The sequence below is a fragment of the Motacilla alba genome, chromosome 1A, assembly GCF_015832195.1.
Source record: "Motacilla alba alba isolate MOTALB_02 chromosome 1A, Motacilla_alba_V1.0_pri, whole genome shotgun sequence".
In the NCBI taxonomy this organism is placed as follows: Eukaryota; Metazoa; Chordata; class Aves; order Passeriformes; family Motacillidae; genus Motacilla; species Motacilla alba.
In genome coordinates this window covers 46,850,927-46,870,623 of record NC_052031.1, presented here as the reverse complement: position 1 = coordinate 46,870,623, position 19,697 = coordinate 46,850,927, and the positions used below count along the sequence as shown (strand labels likewise).

The following is a 19,697-nucleotide window of genomic DNA, read 5'->3' as shown; positions in this document are numbered from 1 at the left end:
TATACTCACACTATTTGCATTAGCGGTCTTGAGTGGTCATCCTCTTGTGGCATGAAATTATTAAGATTTGTTACTTTTGCTGAGCTTAAATCCTACTACTTTCACCTTTGTGACAAGAAGAAGTTAAAAAGTTTTCCATGGTAGTAGCTCTTTGTCAGTTCAGAGACTTTGTTCTCAGCACTCTTAGGGAAATGAGAGTTATGTCAAATCAGATCTGATGGCAAATGCTGTGTTCACATCACAGCCTCCCAATATCGCCTGCTCATTCTTACTGAAATTGAAAGAAGCAATCAGCAACATTTTGTTTTCTGTTTAGTGAAGAGATTCCTAGGCCTAGAAGCAATTTCACATACTGAAACAATCTATTGAAAAAATTCTCTGAATTTCTGTGATGGTTCCTAATGAAGTGTGCAACGTGGAGCACACAAGCACAGGAAAAGGAAAACAAACATTGCTGAGCTGGGAAGCCAAAAGGCATCAAACGGAGCTCCTGCTTTAAATCAGGCAGCAGGGCCTTCCCATGACAGCTGCAGTCCGAACTGGGTTTTTTCACATGACTGATTACACACAGAATGGTCACCGACAAATTCTTCTGGTGACCGTCTTCAACTGTGAAAATATGAGCACTTCTTTGTGCTTTTCTAGTGACCCAGGAAAACTTGAAAAAGCCTTGAGAGTGGAATATACAATGGTTTAATCATCTTTTAAGGTATTAGACATATACAGGCACACAGAATAAACAACCTGTGTTTTAAAGTCTGCACTAAGGCACTTGGAGAGATAGCAAAACCCATTTCAAGCTGATAAAGCAGAGTTTGGAGAATGCCTCTTCCCACTGGATATCTGAAATCCAATCTGAGAAGTCCCCATAACCCTTAAAACTGAAATTAATGTTTTTTAAGTAATAGGTGACAGATTTATGAGAGACCTGATGTCTGTCTCGTTACCTGCACTACCAAAGAATGTGCAAGTCAGTACTAGAAAGTTGATTTTTGTGATTCTGTGGTCCCTGTATGAATTAAGTATGTTCAGAAGTTCACAATATCTACTTGAAATTTAGGATGATTCAGCTCCAGTTTGAAAGTAACAATGGCTTTGATCTGCATCTGTGGTGGCATGTAATTACCCAAGAATGAGAGGAGAAAGCCTGCAGTTTGAGCCTAATTAGTAGCCATGTGATAAGGTCGGGTAGCTGACAAAGTCAGTGCAGCGTCTGGTTTCTGAGTGTTAAATTGTTTTATTACATTAGGGACGGATTATTGCAGAAAAGGTCAGATTAAAAAAAAATCTTCCAGTATAGTCTTACTTGAAAGGACAACCCAAAGCAGTCACGGGGGAAAGATAAGCAAGTTACTGGGAAAAAAAAAAAAAAAAAAAAAAAAAAAAAAAAAAAAAAAAAAAAAAAAAAAAAAAAAAACCCAAACCAGCAAACAAACGCTGAACAGTAGGATTATAGAGAAATGGTGAAGATGAAGGAGATTTTGGAAAGTGCTCATGATTTTTATGGATCATTGGACTACTTGCAAGAGCTTAAGGTAAATGCCACTTACCGTCGATAAATTCCTTTATAGTACAGCGCGCTGTACTCATCTCTCATTTCTGTGACTAGAATAACCACAACCCCCAAAAACTCTAAAGACTGAGCACCATCAAGTGGCCGATCTTACAATAGCAATGCCGTACATGGATGACTATCAATTAGTAATTTTGATTGCCTCCTGACTAGGAAAAACCGGGTAAGATTCCTATCACTCACTTTACAAGAGACGTAACATGGAAACTTGCAGCAGTAAGGTGATACAGCAAATTGTGAAAAACATAAACTAAGGAAAACTCCAACTAAGAAAAAAAAACAAACAAACAAAGAAAAAAACAGGAAAAAAAAAAAACAAAAACCCACCTCCAGCTATTTAAAAATCGCCTTTACAGACATATTGTAGTTCTTTGAAGCTCATTAACAGTAAACACGAGAGCAGTATATTATCAAAGCAACCCATAAATCGTATGCAAAACCCACGAAGCCTTAAAATAAAAAAAATCCCCAAACCATTAAACATAAAGATTCCACACTAACACACACAAAAATGGTTCTTACTTGACTGTTCAGCTCTTTTACTGAGAAAGTGGGTGGCTCTTAAAAGAGCCTTTGGGTTGAAAATCTGGGACGCAGAAGGCAGGAGGCGCCCTACTTGGAGCTGGTGTACTTGGTGACGGCCTTGGTGCCCTCGGACACGGCGTGCTTGGCCAGCTCGCCGGGCAGCAGCAGGCGCACGGCCGTCTGGATCTCGCGCGACGTGATGGTGGAGCGCTTGTTGTAGTGCGCCAGGCGCGAGGCCTCGCCCGCGATGCGCTCGAAGATGTCGTTGACGAAGGAGTTCATGATGCCCATGGCCTTGGACGAGATGCCCGTGTCGGGGTGCACCTGCTTCAGCACCTTGTAGACGTAGATGGAGTAGCTCTCCTTACGGCTCTTCTTGCGCTTCTTGTCGCCCTTCTTCTGCGTCTTGGTCACCGCCTTCTTGGAGCCCTTCTTGGGCGCGGGCGCGGACTTGGCCGGCTCGGGCATGGCTGCGCGGCTTCTCGGCTGCACCCCCTGAACCAACACGGAACCCGGGCAGGAGCGGAGTGAGGAGCACGGCTGTGTGACACGTATTTATAGCGCGTCTATGCAAATGAGCGGCTTCAGCCCTGCACACTTTCATTGGTCCGACCACGAAATGATGTCAGCATTCCCATATTCGCTTCTGATTGGTCAGATTTGGATTCGCCTCTTCATTGGCTGCCTGCCGCAGACCTACTTCTCAGCCTATCAGCGAAGAGCAGAGGCAGTAAAGCGAGCGCGGAGCGGGGGAACGCCGAGTGCTGCTGCGCGCTGTTGCGGCTCCTGTGCCGGTTGAGCGGGCGAGCGAGCGCGGGAAGATGTCCGGGCGCGGGAAGCAGGGCGGCAAGGCGCGCGCCAAGGCCAAGTCGCGCTCGTCGCGCGCCGGGCTGCAGTTCCCCGTGGGCCGCGTGCACCGGCTGCTGCGCAAGGGCAACTACGCGGAGCGCGTGGGCGCCGGCGCGCCGGTGTACCTGGCGGCCGTGCTGGAGTACCTGACGGCCGAGATCCTGGAGCTGGCGGGCAACGCGGCCCGCGACAACAAGAAGACGCGCATCATCCCGCGCCACCTGCAGCTCGCCATCCGCAACGACGAGGAGCTCAACAAGCTGCTGGGCAAGGTGACGATCGCGCAGGGCGGCGTGCTGCCCAACATCCAGGCCGTGCTGCTGCCCAAGAAGACCGACAGCCACAAGGCTAAAGCCAAGTAAGGATAAGCGGCACATTCGCTTTCCTGGAGAAACCCAAAGGCTCTTTTCAGAGCCACCCACAAGGTCCTAAGAGAGCTGAGTTATCCAAACAGTGAAAGCCGTTTTGTATTAACTACTCAATTCTGGTTTCAACTTATTTTTTATTTTTGGTTGGATCAAGTAGCAAGGTTTTCCATATTTTTGTTAACAGTCTTCCCAAAACAATCTCTCCATGCGAGTTCTTCCCGGTATGGGTTATTTTCCGTTTAGTTCTTACGCCAAAGAACACACGGACACTATTCGTTCAGAGTTTCTGTCCCCACCTCCCTTTTCCGCCTCTTCTCCGAGTGGCTGATGCAGTTGCAGAGATAAGAGGCGTAATCGTCTCCGGGGTAGGGAGGGGGAAGGGCAGTGGGCCGGGATTACCGCTGGCCAATCCTTGAGCAGGGCGGGCTTTTTCAATACTTAAAGCTTTCTATCTCATCGGGAACAAAAGGATTGGGAGAGATCAGGACTACTTTTGTGTCAGTAAAGAAACCCTCCCCTCCTCCCCATAAACAGACAAAGGCATTTACGGAGATAGTTTAGAAGAAGTAATTCAATAGATTAGACGTGGCTCAGTAGTAGCGTGCCTGGCAATTGCATTATTTTGTTACAAAATATATATTTAAAAAAAGTACATCCGATTTTTTATCAAATCATTATAAAACATTGTTTCTTGGTAGCCAAAGTAATCACTTGCAGGAAAAAGAAAAGTCTACACTTCCCTAAAGTCGCCGCGCTCTATCGCGTTCTCAAGTCTTTCTTTCGGTAATCCCTAGGAAACAAAAAGCACAATACACAATTGACCTCTTGACGACTTACGAATTGCTGGGCGCTTTCTGCAGGTTACGGACCACCTCGGTGCATCAGCTCCTTTAGGGAAAGTGTGGGTGGCTCTTAAAAGAGCCGTTGGATAACAAAGTATGTAGAACAAAACTCTCCTGGTACAATTTACTTCTTTTTGGGCGCCGCCTTCTTCGCCTTGGCCGCTTTGGGTTTGGCCGCCTTGGGCTTGGCCGCTTTGGGCTTCACCGCCTTTGCCTTAGCCGGGCTCTTGGCCGCCTTCTTGGGGCGCCCTGCCTTCGCGGCTTTCTTGGGGCTCTTGGCCGCTTTCTTGGCCGCTGCGGCCGCCGGCTTCTTCGCCTTCTTGGGGCTCTTCTTCACCGCCGCCGCCTTCTTGGGCTTCTTGGCGGCGCTGGCGGGCTTCTTGGCCGCCGGCTTCTTGGGCTTGGCTGCCGGCGCTCTCTTCTTCGGGGCTTTTTCCTTCACTTCTCCGGGCTTCTTGTTGAGGCGGAAGGAGCCGGAGGCGCCGGTGCCCTTGGTCTGCACCAGGGTGCCCTTGCTGACGAGGCTCTTGAGCCCCAGCTTGATGCGGCTGTTGTTCTTCTCCACATCGTAGCCGCCGGCGGCCAGCGCCTTCTTGAGCGCGGCGAGCGAGAGCCCCTTGCGCTCCTTGGAGGCGGACACGGCCTTGGTGATCAGCTCGGTGACGCTGGGCCCCGCGGGCTTGCGGGCTTTGGAGCCGCTGGCCGCCTTCTTCGGCTTCTTGGCGGCGGCCTTGGCGGGCGCGGGCGCGTCGGGGGCGGCGGTGGGAGCGGTCTCGGACATCGCGGCGACTTCCTCGGCGGAGCGGGCGAACACAATTGGGCTGGCCCGGGTCAGATGCTCGTATTTTTAGAGCGGAGCCGCGCGGTGATTGGTGCGCTGCAGAGCCCGCCCCGCTGCACGGCCGGGGAGCCCTTCGGTGTGCTCGATTTGTGTTTCTTTGGACTAACAAAAGTGTGTTTTCCTCGGAATTTCTGCCACCAAATCGCCCGGTTTCCCCGGTGAGGGGGGAGAAGAGCAGGTACTTGCGTTCGGGAGAGTTTCCTGCGGCAAACACGCGATTTGAGGTAAAGGAGAGGCGATAAATCCCGTGTGCTGCTGCCGGAGAGACCTCTGAAGGGAGAAACTTTTGTTTTTCCTTGCAAATTAAAAATTTCCTTTTGGCATAAATGTTACAGCAACAACTCAGTCTTATTCTTTAGAGGGTTTTCTCTGGGTCAAAGTTGAAATATTACGATTTGAAGCTATTTTGACAGTTTAAATTGATTTTGAAGAGGAGGAAGTAACACAAACTCCTTTTTCAGCTCTGAATATGGATTAAGAACCGGTTCCTTTGACCATGTGTTTTACCCACTAAAACGCTAAAGTCTAGTGAAATAGTGTCTCGTACAACCACCTATTCCACTTTTTATAGAAACATAAGCAATTTCCTATTATCTGGAGACTGATGAACAGAGAGTTGCTTTATTTTGTCTTCCTGGAATTTCAGTACAAGGGAGGCAAAGTTACTCTGCTGCCCTATGTGGGGTGTTTTCTTTTTGTTTGTTTTCCCTACGAATTTTTCTACCAAATATTAAGTAAATCAAGTTATTTGCTTGTTGTGTTCTGTATTATTTTGAAGTGTGTAGTAATTTAAAACCTTATGTTACAAAACTGCAGCTTTGTAAAAGAAAGCAATCTCCTACATTTCTGTTGTTCGTGGAAATTATCTTTGTCTCTGGTAATTTAAGATTTGCAAGGAGTAGCATCGCAGTTTAGTAATCGTGCTCTTCATTCCCACAGAATATTATCTTGTTTTATGTTTTCTCTAAAAGGGGTAGGAGTGTGAACCGTATTACTGTTTGGATTTTTTCATGTGTCTCACAGAATATGGCTCCACAAAGGTTTAGCTGAAGCCTCTGAATTCTGAATCCCCTTCTCACGCTAAATAAAACCCACCTCATTATTACTTGTGCATTTTACAGCAATCACTGGAATAAGGAAATACCTTTATGACAGAAACTGCAGCAATTTGTGATAACCTGAGTTTTAACAAGGGGAGAGGTAGGCCATAGGTCATTCCTAAAGAACCAGGAAGGAGTCAACCAATGCTGGTATCTGGTGCAAGATGGTGTAATATGCTGAGCAGAACAGAGCTCTGGCTTAGTATTTCATTAATCTGTAACTGACTATGGAAAAAAGGGTATTTTCCATTGTCTTTTGTAGTTGTTTCAGAATCACAAGGACTGCACTGCAGCCAGCCCTTTGGTATTACCTGATAATAATGTGAATACAGTATTAAAGTGCATATTAGCAACCAGAAATTCAGAGTGTATGAGTAGGTAGTTTTAGGGAAAAGTAATTTTATTTCTGTGCCATGGTTTCATTTACAATAGCTATTTTAGAAATACTAAAATGTTTATAAGATGAGTGATCTAGCTTGCTGTAAAATTGTGTTTCAGGGAATGTGAAATTATGAATAAATGCAGTGAAGGGGAAAATTGTGACCTCCACCTCATAATGATAAAATACCCTCAGAAAGGTTGCAGTAAAAATGCACCTGAGCTCTGCAATGCTTTAAGGGGAAATCAGTTGAGAGAAGAGCTAATCAAATTGTGACTTTCAAGGTCCTGTTTGGCAATACTATGTAACACGAAGTAAGGATGCAGGGATTAAATGGAGTGCGTGTGGGTATTGCAGATATACCTTCTGAAATTGCCAAATGAAGGTAAAATGTTTTGAAGCCTTTATCCTGCATATATAAAACTACGAATGAACCTTTCCACTGATTTGGCTGCATAATGTAATAAGGTAGCAATTGCTGGGAAGATATGAAATTTAGCAGTTGCCTAGAGACTTCATTGCATGTAGACAGAGGAAAAGCATAGACCACGAGTGACATGTCAGCAAAATGAAAAATTCTTTTTTTGCCTCTTCTTGTTGCTTTGAACACATTTATTTCAGTAATCTTCACTGAAGGAAATGTAAATATTCCAGCTCTCATTTGTGGCTTCACAGAGTCTTCATTCACATTTGTTGGTGGCAAAATTGAGGTGGCTAAAATGGTCACTATCCCAGTTTTCTGCCTGGCTTTTCTCCCAGCAGTTGCTACCCTTTCCTCATTTCCCAAAAAGTCTCCTAAGTATATGTGTGTCAGCTTCTGGTCTTCAGGTAGAATTTAGTAATTTAAACTGAAGTAACTTCAGAAATTTCCTTAAAAAAAAAAAAAAAAAAAGATAAGCTGGTTTTTTAAAAGGTTTTGAAGCAAAGAGGGAGATAAACCAATTTTGCTAATGCGGAATTGCTGCTTAGAACACATTCTTCTTTATGTGAAAGAAATATGTACAGGAACAATATTTTGGAAAGTTAAGGTGTATTTGGCAATTTTAAAAAGAGCTGCTCTGCAGTCAGAACAGGTAGTTTAAAAAGAATGAACAGATGTACTCAGGCAGAGAAAAAATGTGGTGAAAGATTATCTAAAAGGCAGAAGTGGGAGTTTTACCTGTAGCTGAGCAAATGAAGAAGGGAAATAATCCTGTTTTAGATACAGGATGTTGTAGAAAAATATCATTGAGAAGATGCTACATAGACTGTTAGGTTTTCCCAGTGAGACTAGAGCAAGGTAGAATTCATTATTTAATAAGAGAAGAAAAGTAATACCAGGATCTCCAGAGATATTTCTGGAGAAGACACCACTGTAATGTCTACTTCATATGAATGATTTCAATCCTTGTCACCTTGTGGGCTCCCCAGCAGGCCACACGGCATCACAAACCTGCAATCTGAGCCCCCCTGCAAGTTCCTTCCCTTCAGATCCCCAAATCTGTCCAACTTTTGCACTTATCGTTAGGACCTCTTGGCGTTAGCAAGGAGACACAGGAACCGCAGCCAAGGCTTGGCAGTACACCTGAGAGCTATCAAACGTTCCCATCTGCAGGACCTGCCAATACTTGTTCCTACGAAAATAAGCTGTGGGTTATATTTAGGTCTGTCTGCATTCAGGAGAGGTAGCACAGGAGTTGTTGGGAGGCATTAGCATGAGAGCCAGCCACACAGATGTGGCTGCTGGGCTGCTCTGCCTGCTGCAGCTGGGGGCTGTGCTCGGTCATTCCCAGCAGCTGGAGGAGGCACAGCTCCTACACTCGGGCACCAGAGCCCCTCTCTGGTGGCAATTTCCAGGGAGATTTAGGTGAGGGCCTTTACGTGATGTGCCGCATTCCCACATACATGTTCCACAGGAAAGAGGTGTAAATGCTCCCTGGACCCGTGATTACACTCCTATTACAGTGTTACACCCATGCCTTACCTGCCCTCAGTGACATCATCATTCATCTGAGTTTCAAATGGAATAACACTTGTGTGATCCAACCAGCCAGCACAGTTTAGCAACTTTTAACACTTAGCTAAGGAATTTTAAAGGGAGACCTACCAAGCTACAAACTTGTTGCTGCTCAGCAGAACAAGTCTCTGCCTACATAATACTAATGTGTCTGCTGCTACTGCTGGAAAGGCTCCTGAAGTGTGCTGAGGTCACATAAGGCCTTTTAAACTCAGGGTATGAGTGAGCATCTGTAGGGAGCAGAACAAATAGGGTAGGGCAAGGGATGACTGTCCCCGTAGACTCATCCTCCTGGAATGTTGTACACTCCTCCCTGTACCCTTGGTTAAGGGTTGGGGCACCTGTTATGTCCTCCCTTCTTCATTGCCGTGGCATGTAATTTGGCAATTGAAAATCTATAGGCTGAAACCTGGATATGTCCATAGTTGGGAGGCACTCGGAAGGAAATCCTTCCTGGGAAAGCAAAAAAAAAAAAAAAAAAAAAAAAAAAAAAAAAATAGTCAGCAAAAAAAATGCAGGGGGCCAAAATCTTTCTGAGAACAGATAATGATGAAAGAAGTGGACTTTGTTCTTTACTCTCTGTGTGTTTATTAGCTTAAGGCATTTTTACTTTTTTCACGCACAATGAAAAGATCCTCAGTCAGATGTCAGATAATAGAATTATTTATATCTCAGAGTAATTTCATCTTCTAAAACTAATCCAAGCCACTTGAAAAATTGTGTTCTGGACCACCCTGGCATGCTTTGAATGTCATCATTAATGGGAGATTGAGGACACTTCAGGCCCTCAGACAAACTATTCCTGAGAGGTGAACAACATTAACAGAAGCTGCATCAGCTATGGCTCCACGAGGAAATTGTCTCCTCCTGAATGGAGAGTGCCTTGCTTTGACCTGCATTCAGTGGTGAAGTCCACCAAGGAAGGGTGACACCACGCTGTCTTTCCATAGCAGCCTCTCCATCAGCGCAGAGTCCTGGCTGCTCAGACTAGTCGGCAGCTCACACAGAGGAATGCTGAGCAGCACACTCTTCCTCCCTGCAACACTGTGGCACTTCTGTGGATTTTCTGCCCTCCACACTTTCCTGCTTGTGTGACAATGCTGTCTGTGACTTCTGGTACGCAGGAGGTATGTGTGTGATGAATCTAAATGTCACTTCCCACTCCAGCCAGAAACGTGTTTGGAACCTGTGGAGGGACAAAGTGTCCTTGGACACATCGTGCATGCACAGCTGGTCTGCAATCTGCCATCTTCCTCGCTGCTGACACCCCAGACACTGATGTGAAACGCTTCCAGGTAAATTTGGGTTGGCAGGCAACTCATTTTTTTGCCTCACAGGCACTGACAGTGGCACGATGTAGGCTAAGAGCCAGAGCACTGTGCAACACACCATGCGGAGGTGCTCTCCGTGAGAGGTGCTGCCTTCCTGTTATTCACCAGAGGTGTGAAGGTGAAGCAAGGTACTGGCTCTAGACAAGGCTGTTTGTGCCATCTCTCTAGAGCAGGAGCATTGCAAGTTAGCATTAGGCAGCTCACTGTATAGGCTGTTTTCCCATAGAAGGGAACAAAAAGGTTTTGAAGAGTTCTTCGCTGTGTAAGTGTTGTGCTGTAGTTCATGTTTTTACAGTACATGCTTTGCAGCTGTGCAGTCCATGGTCTGGTGCCAGAGTAGCCCTATCTCAGGTCAGTAGGTTGTCCAGATTGCCAGGGGCACTGGAAGAGCTGGCTGGGGCCTGAATTTCCCCCCAATATAGTAATGAGGTCAGCAACTTGTCACCTCTGCTGTCATACAGTTAGGAAGTCAGGAGTCTGGCTTCAGAGGCCCGTGAGACTATATATGTATGGTTTGGGCACACTCAGGAAGAATATGTTTCATCTATTTTGCCTGCAAATTGCCTTGGTCCCAGAAAAGATTGACTTCCATAATGACTGTATTTAAACTAGATCTTGTTCTTTCTGGTACTGTTTTTCTTTTTTTCCTTTTTCTTTTTCCTTTTTTTTTTCCCTGTTGATTTGGTTTTGAAATAAGGAATAGAGAAACAACTTTAACTTCTGTATGCTGTTTGAGGTTAGTAGTTTGTAACATCTGCCATTTAATTGTGTGGTTAGCAAGACTTGCACAGAAGGCCAGCCCTGAGCAGCCAGGAGCAGGGAGCAGCACTATGGAGGTGGCATCCAGAGGTGTGGAGGTGGTAAGGAAAGAGAACCCTGCTGGGGTTTGGGTTTGCTCAGACTGCAGTGAGACATGCACAAGGAAACTTAATAGCTGAATTTACTCAAAGCTGTTGAGGAAGGGGCTGGTGATCAGTAAGGTGAACGTTTGAGTAATTCTAATGCTAATTGTCCAAATCTAAGGCATGGTATTTTTAACAAAAAAAATTTGCTAGGATTTAAAAAAAGAAAAAAAAAAAAAAAAAAAAAAAAAAAAAAAAAAAAAAGATAATAAATAAATAGAACCAAAACCAAAACTACAATCTGTTCTTGTTTTATCAAATCTTTAGGCCTTGACTTGCTTGAGCACATAGAAAGGCTTTCAAGTGTTATCACTGTCAGCCACACCAGTGGATGAAGACAGGAATTTTTGTTTGCATTTGACACTAATGAAAGTAAAAATGGGCTCTTAATCTTCAAGTCTGTTTGGGTTTAGATTTTTATTATTTTCATTTTACCACATGTGCTTATTGTCTCTACATGGTGAAAGGTCTTAGCTTTAGTTTGTGGTTTTGTTTGGGTCTTTTAGGTTTGGGTTTTTTTTTACCTTCTCCTTGTGTAGCAGGATCGTCTGGTTATGGTCCCTTCAGACTTGAGGGAGACACGAGCTCTGTTAGGCTAGTATTGGAGCACAAAAGCTCTGAGTCTGGGAGAGGTCAGAAGAATACGCAGTGCAGTAGTAGAACTTGTTTCTTAAGTTAGTAATATCAGCAGGGATCCAAGAGTGGGGAGAAATAATTGGGTGTAATGAGCAGGACAGCCTTGAGATCCTGCTCTCTTTGAATTGCATGCTGGAGACATAATTATAATGCTTGAAGAAATGAGTAATTAACAGGAAACTTCTTTCTGGACCAATATCCCGACTGTGACAGAGGCTAGTAAATGAAGAGGGTAAGAGCAATAGCTGATAATCTCATCAAAGTGGTCCTTTAGATTTTAGTGCTTTGTAGGCTAGAGACTCATTGAGCCAGGGGGGATGTCTTAGGACAGGGATGAATTAGGGAGCTGCAAATGGAGTTTCCTTCTTTGTGTATAGGAGTTGCTTTCTGTAGACAAAACACTTTTCATGTTTTGGGATTTGCTTTAGCATTACAACTCAAAAGGTTGAGGAACAGGTGAGTGGGAGTGGTGGATGGACAAATGAGTGATGGGCATGTATACTCCATGGACTGTATCCCTGCCGCTGTGGAGAATTCCTTTAATGTGTGGTTAGCTGTCCTCAGTGTCTGCTTGTGTTAAAAATGCTACTGGAAAACATGCATGGAATGGGACAAAATGCCCACCAGCAAAGAGAGTGAACTGAATACCTTTCCCTGTAGCTGCAGAGATGAAGATAACACCTGTGAAACAGAGGGAATGGCAAGTCATATAAAAGAAGAGATAAAAGGAATCATAGCTCTTCAGGGCCAGGCTGAGACATTCTTAAAAAATATCTGAGCTGAAAGATACTGTGAAACCAGTATTTTACCATTATATTTTTAGACCCCATCATTTTTCAGACTTACCCTGCTGGAGTCACTGTGATTAAGGCAGAAAAAAAGGCCTGAATCAATGAGGAAAAGGGTTGCCAGAGTTCACAGAGATCTTTCCGAGCCCTTCACTTTCAAGCACTTTCCTCTGTCTCTGTGTGAGTAATAATGTGTTTATTTGGCCATGATGAGCTCAGGCAAATTCTGCATATTGGAATTACGTTAATTGCATGGAGCCAGTGGGTCCTGAACTACAAGTGGAGGACTGCAGGCATGGCCAACAGAAATGAGGCATGGATTGAAAACTCATAATGACAGATTTTCAGTCTTGCAGTTATACCAAAATAACAAAGAGAAATGTCATCACTTACAACATACCCTCGTGAAAGGAAAACATATTACATGGAGAAATGAGTATCCACTCAGAATTGGGCCAGGCCTTTGAAAACATGGGGGTACACAGGGACACGGCTGGCTCTGCCATTTTTGTTGTGCATATGACATGTTAATAATTTGAATCAAGTTAAACTAATTACCTAATGGAAATATAATGCTTTTTGTGTATCACCAAGATGTCTAGAATTTAATGTGAAGAAAACAATAAAGAGAGAAAATAAAGGGTGAATGGGAAGCAAACACTGGAGACACCAGGATAGAAAATAAAGGGTGTTCAGCTCATTGCTGAAAAAGTCCTGTGCAGATTCGCCACTGATACAATAATCTGAGAGTCAGACATAGCCAGCTTTGAGAAAAATAAAATTTTACTTCTAGTCTAAGGTGAAAACTAAGGCATGGTTTCCTCGTGCTTCATGGTATACAAGACAAATACTAAACTAAGCTCCTGAAACTGACCAGAGAGTTCTTGGATTTATTAGGTGGTTCTCATTATATCGAAGGCCCGAATAGAACCGCGGCAGAGAAAACACTCCGGTCACAGCATGGCCATAAGAACCGTGCACTGCGGCCGAAAGACCGCCACGTCCCTGCGCGGGGAAAAATAAAAGGGTTTCTGCGTTCTCTCCACGACTGCTCGGGGGAAAGCCGGGAGAAGCGGCTGATCGGAGCCGAGGGCGGGGGCGCTGCGAGCGAGGCGGGGCGGGGCAGGGTCGGAGGCGGGCGCGGGCAGAGCAGCCGGGCCCCGGGGCGGTGCCGCGGGCGGCCAAAGGGGCGGAGGCGCAGGCCCGGCCCCCGCCCGCCGGGCCCGCCCCTGCTCCCAACCAGGTCGGGCCGAACCCCATAAAGGCCCGGCCCGCGCGGCGCCGCCCCAGACCGGCGGTGTCGGCGGCGGCGGCAGCGCAGAGCGTGCGATCATGTCCGGTCGGGGCAAGGGCGGCAAGGGGCTCGGCAAGGGCGGCGCCAAGCGCCACCGCAAGGTGCTGCGCGACAACATCCAGGGCATCACCAAGCCCGCCATCCGCCGCCTGGCTCGGCGCGGCGGCGTCAAGCGCATCTCGGGGCTCATCTACGAGGAGACGCGCGGCGTGCTCAAGGTCTTCCTGGAGAACGTGATCCGCGACGCCGTCACCTACACGGAGCACGCCAAGAGGAAGACGGTCACGGCCATGGACGTGGTCTACGCGCTCAAGCGCCAGGGCCGCACTCTCTACGGCTTCGGCGGCTAAAGCCTCGCCTTCCTGCCGTACCAGCAACAAAACAGAATCACAAAGGCTCTTTTAAGAGCCGCCCACCTATTCCTTTAAAAGAGCTGTGTCGCTGTAGTTAGTGTGATAGTCGTTCGTTGCTTTTATTTGTATCTGTATGTCTGCCCTTCATACAGCGTCTGTCTTCCCTCCCTCTCCTTCCCGCTTCGGGTAGGTCGGGCTGCTGTTTCTCAGCGGCCTTTGCACAGGAAACAACAAAAAACCCACACAGGGTCGGGGTGGGGGGGGGGGTGGCGGCCCAGTTACTCTTCCCTGTGTACCCTTGAACACACCGCGCTATGCCCAAGTGCTCTACGACAAGGCGCCGCAGCATTCTTTATTCCCCGCCCGTGTCTCAAAGGCAGCTGGAGAACCAATTCCAGCGCCTACAGTAGGAACGCTCTGGAGGAACCTCTTCGCTCTTCCGGCCACTGCTGCCGCCCGCGGGACAGCCGGGCCCGTGGCCAGGCACGGTTTGGCGCCCGCGCCCTTTCCAAAAGCCCGCGCAGGCCCCCATTGGCTCCGGGACGTTCCGCGCCCCCCTGCACCCGCGCTCGTCCCAGCACAGCGGCTCCCTGCGCGCCGCGAACCGAGTGACACCACCGATCCCGCGCCACCACCAACACGCAGCCCGCCCGCCTGAACCGGCCCGCGCTACCTACAGCAAACACACGCCAAACACACACACACACACACAGAGCCAGAGACGAACTCCGCCACTCTTCCCTTCCCTTTCCTTTTCGTTCCCCCGGCACCCGGCCCGCAGCATTCCAAGCTCTTTCTCGAGACTGTGGGTGGCTCTGAAAAGAGCCTTTGGGTTTCGCTTCTGGGCTGCGGACGCTTCCGCCGCCTGCTTCACTTGCTCTTGGCTTTGTGACTCTCGGTCTTCTTGGGCAGCAGCACGGCCTGGATGTTGGGCAGCACGCCGCCCTGCGCGATCGTCACCTTGCCCAGCAGCTTGTTGAGCTCCTCGTCGTTGCGGATGGCGAGCTGCAGGTGGCGGGGGATGATGCGCGTCTTCTTGTTGTCGCGGGCCGCGTTGCCCGCCAGCTCCAGGATCTCGGCCGTCAGGTACTCCAGCACGGCCGCCAGGTACACCGGCGCGCCGGCGCCCACGCGCTCCGCGTAGTTGCCCTTGCGCAGCAGCCGGTGCACGCGGCCCACGGGGAACTGCAGCCCGGCGCGCGACGAGCGCGACTTGGCCTTGGCGCGCGCCTTGCCGCCCTGCTTCCCGCGACCGGACATCTTCCCGCGCTCGCTCGCTCGCTCGCTCTGCCGACAAAGTCCCGCCGACACCCGCACGCAGCGCCTCCGACACGGCCGCCCTGCGCCCTCCGCCTTTATATCCCCTCCCGGCGCGCGGCCGCCGCCTTCTGATAGGCCGAGGCCCCCTCTCGGGGCACGCGCAGCCCAATGGCGCGGCGAATCTCACGCTGACCAATCGCGAGGGGCGCAGCGCCCAGAGGCACCGCCCCCGTAGCGGGTCCGGCCAATGACGAGCCGCCGCGGGCGGGGTTCGGCTCGCGGCCCCCTCCCGCGGGAACCGTCGCTCCCGCCGCCGCCGCCGCCGCCGCCCGGACCCCGGGGCCGCGCTGCCCCCGCCCGCACCGCGGTCGCTCCCTGCTCTAGTGCTCCGGGTTCTGGGATTCTTCTAAAGCCGCCGGGATGCTCAGTGTGGATGGGGGGGGGGGGGGTCGAGTGGAGGACATAAAGAGGAAAAGAGAGACAGTGCAGCGGTGTCCCTGAGCGGGAAAAGGGGGACAGAGGGACACGCACGGACTGACAAGGGTGCAATGCCCTCCCACGTTTTTACCGGGACCTCATTTAAACAGGGGCTCTAAACTTGAAACCTAAAATTACCGTGAACCTTCGGTTACAGGCCTTGATTTCTATCCATATCTCCTTGTTTCATAACTGGTTAATAGAGTTAACGTATCAGTGTATTTCTAGTCAGATCTGAAAGCTCTACATGTTTTTCGTCCTTGAGCTGAAATGACCTGAAATGACTTTGATTAATATCCTTTTTATTTTTTACTTTCAAGTAGACATTTTCTACTACTTTTTTTCCCTCACTTTTTTTTTTTTTTTTTTTTTTTTTGCATAATACTGTGACTGTTTAGGTTATCTAAAAAAACATGTACATACTTTCAAGGGAATTTTTTTCCTTGTTAACACTGCACAAATTTATTCATGAAAATAAAAGGGGATCTTTCATATTTAAAGGTGATAAAGTGAATTATTGAGCAAGGTGCAATTATAAACTTCTATGAAGTAAAAATCTTTAAGGCTTGCGTGTTTTAATACCCCATTTAAATTTTGTTATGTAACAATACAGCAAGTTTTAGTATACTTGAAAACAGAAACAGTATACATTGTATCTTTTTACAAGAATACAACGTATTCATTACGAATAGAGCCCGAGAACGGGGGCGCCGGGGGGGGCGGTATCTGCTAAGGGCGGGAATTTTAAAATTTGAATGAACCAATGACATTCAGCATTTACCCGTTGGCCTATCAGAGAATGCACCGGTGCTATAAATACTCCGCAAACAGGCGCAGGCTGTCATTGTTGCTCTCGGTCAGCACTTCGTTCTGTTCTCTCATAGCGATGGCGCGCACGAAGCAGACGGCGCGGAAGTCGACGGGCGGCAAGGCGCCGCGCAAGCAGCTGGCCACCAAGGCTGCCCGCAAGAGCGCGCCGGCCACGGGCGGCGTCAAGAAGCCGCACCGCTACCGGCCCGGCACGGTGGCGCTGCGCGAGATCCGGCGCTACCAGAAGTCCACGGAGCTGCTGATCCGCAAGCTGCCCTTCCAGCGCCTGGTGCGCGAGATCGCGCAGGACTTCAAGACCGACCTGCGCTTCCAGAGCTCGGCCGTCATGGCGCTGCAGGAGGCCAGCGAGGCCTACCTGGTGGGGCTCTTCGAGGACACCAACCTGTGCGCCATCCACGCCAAGCGCGTCACCATCATGCCCAAGGACATCCAGCTGGCGCGCCGCATCCGCGGCGAGCGCGCCTGAGATCCCTGTAGCAGCCCACGCAAACCCAAAGGCTCTTTTAAGAGCCACCACAAATACAATAAAAGGAGCTGTTACACGGTAATGTTTGCATTATGTTCATAGTGACACTAACAAAAAAACCCTACTTGAAATATACAGTTACAGACAGAAGGAAGTCAGTGATGTCCCTAACGTGTTATAAATGTCGGGATACAAACAATTTGGTTGTGTTATTCTGATGCGGGAAGTGTATGACATTTTATAAGCTCGAAAGAATGACTGCAATGGTGTATAAATTTGCGACACCGCAGGGAGTGAACCCACCGTGGAACAAAGGGAAATCCACTGCCCTCTCAGTCCGTGCGTGTCCCTCTGTCCCCCTTTTCCCGCTCAGGGACACCGCTGCACTGTCTCTCTTTTCCTCTTTATGTCCTCCACTCGACCCCCCCCCCATCCACACTGAGCATCCCGGCGGCTTTAGAAGAATCCCAGAACCCGGAGCACTAGAGCAGGGAGCGACCGCGGTGCGGGCGGGGGCAGCGCGGCCCCGGGGTCCGGGCGGCGGCGGCGGCGGCGGCGGGAGCGACGGTTCCCGCGGGAGGGGCCGCGAGCCGAACCCCGCCCGCGGCGGCTCGTCATTGGCCGGACCCGCTACGGGGGCGGTGCCTCTGGGCGCTGCGCCCCTCGCGATTGGTCAGCGTGAGATTCGCCGCGCCATTGGGCTGCGCGTGCCCCGAGAGGGGGCCTCGGCCTATCAGAAGGCGGCGGCCGCGCGCCGGGAGGGGATATAAAGGCGGAGGGCGCAGGGCGGCCGTGTCGGAGGCGCTGCGTGCGGGTGTCGGCGGGACTTTGTCGGCAGAGCGAGCGAGCGAGCGAGCGAGCGAGCGAGCGCGGGAAGATGTCCGGTCGCGGGAAGCAGGGCGGCAAGGCGCGCGCCAAGGCCAAGTCGCGCTCGTCGCGCGCCGGGCTGCAGTTCCCTGTGGGCCGCGTGCACCGGCTGCTGCGCAAGGGCAACTACGCGGAGCGCGTGGGCGCCGGCGCGCCGGTGTACCTGGCGGCCGTGCTGGAGTACCTGACGGCCGAGATCCTGGAGCTGGCGGGCAACGCGGCCCGCGACAACAAGAAGACGCGCATCATCCCCCGCCACCTGCAGCTCGCCATCCGCAACGACGAGGAGCTCAACAAGCTGCTGGGCAAGGTGACGATCGCGCAGGGCGGCGTGCTGCCCAACATCCAGGCCGTGCTGCTGCCCAAGAAGACCGAGAGTCACAAAGCCAAGAGCAAGTGAAGCAGGCGGCGGAAGCGTCCGCAGCCCAGAAGCGAAACCCAAAGGCTCTTTTCAGAGCCACCCACAGTCTCGAGAAAGAGCTTGGAATGCTGCGGGCCGGGTGCCGGGGGAACGAAAAGGAAAGGGATGAGTGGCGGAGTTTGTCTCTCGCTGTGTGTTTCTGTGTGTGTGTGTGTTTGCTGTAGGTAGCGCGGGCCGGTTCAGGCGGGCGGGCTGCGTGTTGGTGGTGGCGCGGGATCGGTGGTGTCACTCGGTTCGCGGCGCGCAGGGAGCCGCTGTGCTGGGACGAGCGCGGGTGCAGGGGGGCGCGGAACGTCCCGGAGCCAATGGGGGCCTGCGCGGGCTTTTGGAAAGGGCGCGGGCGCCAAACCGTGCCTGGCCACGGGCCCGGCTGTCCCGCGGGCGGCAGCAGTGGCCGGAAGAGCGAAGAGGTTCCTCCAGAGCGTTCCTACTGTAGGCGCTGGAATTGGTTCTCCAGCTGCCTTTGAGACACGGGCGGGGAATAAAGAATGCTGCGGCGCCTTGTCGTAGAGCACTTGGGCATAGCGCGGTGTGTTCAAGGGTACACAGGGAAGAGTAACTGGGCCGCCACCCCCCCCCCCACCCCGACCCTGTGTGGGTTTTTTGTTGTTTCCTGTGCAAAGGCCGCTGAGAAACAGCAGCCCGACCTACCCGAAGCGGGAAGGAGAGGGAGGGAAGACAGACGCTGTATGAAGGGCAGACATACAGATACAAATAAAAGCAACGAACGACTATCACACTAACTACAGCGACACAGCTCTTTTAAAGGAATAGGTGGGCGGCTCTTAAAAGAGCCTTTGTAATTCTGTTTTGTTGCTGGTACGGCAGGAAGGCGAGGCTTTAGCCGCCGAAGCCGTAGAGAGTGCGGCCCTGGCGCTTGAGCGCGTAGACCACGTCCATGGCCGTGACCGTCTTCCTCTTGGCGTGCTCCGTGTAGGTGACGGCGTCGCGGATCACGTTCTCCAGGAAGACCTTGAGCACGCCGCGCGTCTCCTCGTAGATGAGCCCCGAGATGCGCTTGACGCCGCCGCGCCGAGCCAGGCGGCGGATGGCGGGCTTGGTGATGCCCTGGATGTTGTCGCGCAGCACCTTGCGGTGGCGCTTGGCGCCGCCCTTGCCGAGCCCCTTGCCGCCCTTGCCCCGGCCAGACATGATCGCACGCCCTGCGCTGCTGCCGCCGCCGACACCGCCGGTCTGGGGCAGCGCCGCGCGGGCCGGGCCTTTATGGGGTTCGGCCCGACCTGGTTGGGAGCAGGGGCGGGCCCGGCGGGCGGGGGCCGGGCCTGCGCCTCCGCCCCTTTGGCCGCCCGCGGCACCGCCCCGGGGCCCGGCTGCTCTGCCCGCGCCCCGCCTCCGACCCTGCCCCGCCCCGCCTCGCTCGCAGCGCCCCCCGCCCTCGGCTCCGCTCAGCCGCTTCTCCCGGACTCGTCCCCTCCGGCCGTGGCGGCCCCAGCGCTGTCTCTGAAGTTCCCGCCGGTCCCCGCGGTGCCGTCGGCCGGGGCTCGCTGTGGTTCCAGTCTCCTGTTCTCAGCGCTGTGGTTGCTCTGCGGCTCGGCCGGCCTTGGCGGCCCCGCGGACCTTTAGCTTGTGTGGGCGCG

General features: G+C 50.8%; 8 protein-coding genes across 8 annotated transcripts in view; 3 read left to right on the top strand and 5 right to left on the bottom strand.

The window, feature by feature from the left end:
* The window catches only part of LOC119708638 (histone H2A-IV), a 26,723-nt gene extending 11,611 nt beyond the window's left edge, over positions 1-15,112 (bottom strand). The window contains exon 1 of the mRNA XM_038155234.1: positions 15,052-15,112. The gene's annotated coding sequence lies outside the window, so the exon portion shown is untranslated. The remainder of the gene's footprint in view (positions 1-15,051) is intronic.
* On the bottom strand, positions 2,089-2,576 carry LOC119708647 (histone H2B 1/2/3/4/6). The gene has a single exon (XM_038155244.1). The coding sequence runs from the start codon at positions 2,564-2,566 to the stop codon at positions 2,186-2,188; it is 381 nt and encodes a 126-aa protein (XP_038011172.1). The 5' UTR covers positions 2,567-2,576; the 3' UTR covers positions 2,089-2,185.
* On the top strand, positions 2,841-3,383 carry LOC119708643 (histone H2A-IV). The gene has a single exon (XM_038155240.1). The coding sequence runs from the start codon at positions 2,920-2,922 to the stop codon at positions 3,307-3,309; it is 390 nt and encodes a 129-aa protein (XP_038011168.1). The 5' UTR covers positions 2,841-2,919; the 3' UTR covers positions 3,310-3,383.
* Positions 3,430-4,981, bottom strand: LOC119708629 (histone H1.01). The gene has a single exon (XM_038155224.1). The coding sequence runs from the start codon at positions 4,936-4,938 to the stop codon at positions 4,282-4,284; it is 657 nt and encodes a 218-aa protein (XP_038011152.1). The 5' UTR covers positions 4,939-4,981; the 3' UTR covers positions 3,430-4,281.
* The window catches only part of LOC119708659, a 21,254-nt gene continuing 14,962 nt past the window's right edge, over positions 13,406-19,697 (top strand). Inside the window, exons 1-3 of the mRNA XM_038155256.1 lie at positions 13,406-13,748; positions 15,173-15,197; positions 16,376-16,729. Coding sequence (XP_038011184.1) covers positions 13,463-13,748; positions 15,173-15,197; positions 16,376-16,729 — 665 coding nt within the window. The 5' untranslated portion in view covers positions 13,406-13,462. The remainder of the gene's footprint in view (positions 13,749-15,172; positions 15,198-16,375; positions 16,730-19,697) is intronic.
* Positions 14,582-15,093, bottom strand: LOC119708639 (histone H2A type 2-C). Its single transcript, XM_038155235.1, has one exon. It carries the CDS (start codon positions 15,035-15,037, stop codon positions 14,648-14,650), a length of 390 nt encoding a protein of 129 aa, XP_038011163.1. The 5' UTR covers positions 15,038-15,093; the 3' UTR covers positions 14,582-14,647.
* Positions 17,671-18,140, top strand: LOC119708642 (histone H2A type 2-C). The gene has a single exon (XM_038155238.1). It carries the CDS (start codon positions 17,689-17,691, stop codon positions 18,076-18,078), a length of 390 nt encoding a protein of 129 aa, XP_038011166.1. The 5' UTR covers positions 17,671-17,688; the 3' UTR covers positions 18,079-18,140.
* On the bottom strand, positions 18,855-19,295 carry LOC119708657 (histone H4). Its single transcript, XM_038155254.1, has one exon. The coding sequence runs from the start codon at positions 19,249-19,251 to the stop codon at positions 18,940-18,942; it is 312 nt and encodes a 103-aa protein (XP_038011182.1). The 5' UTR covers positions 19,252-19,295; the 3' UTR covers positions 18,855-18,939.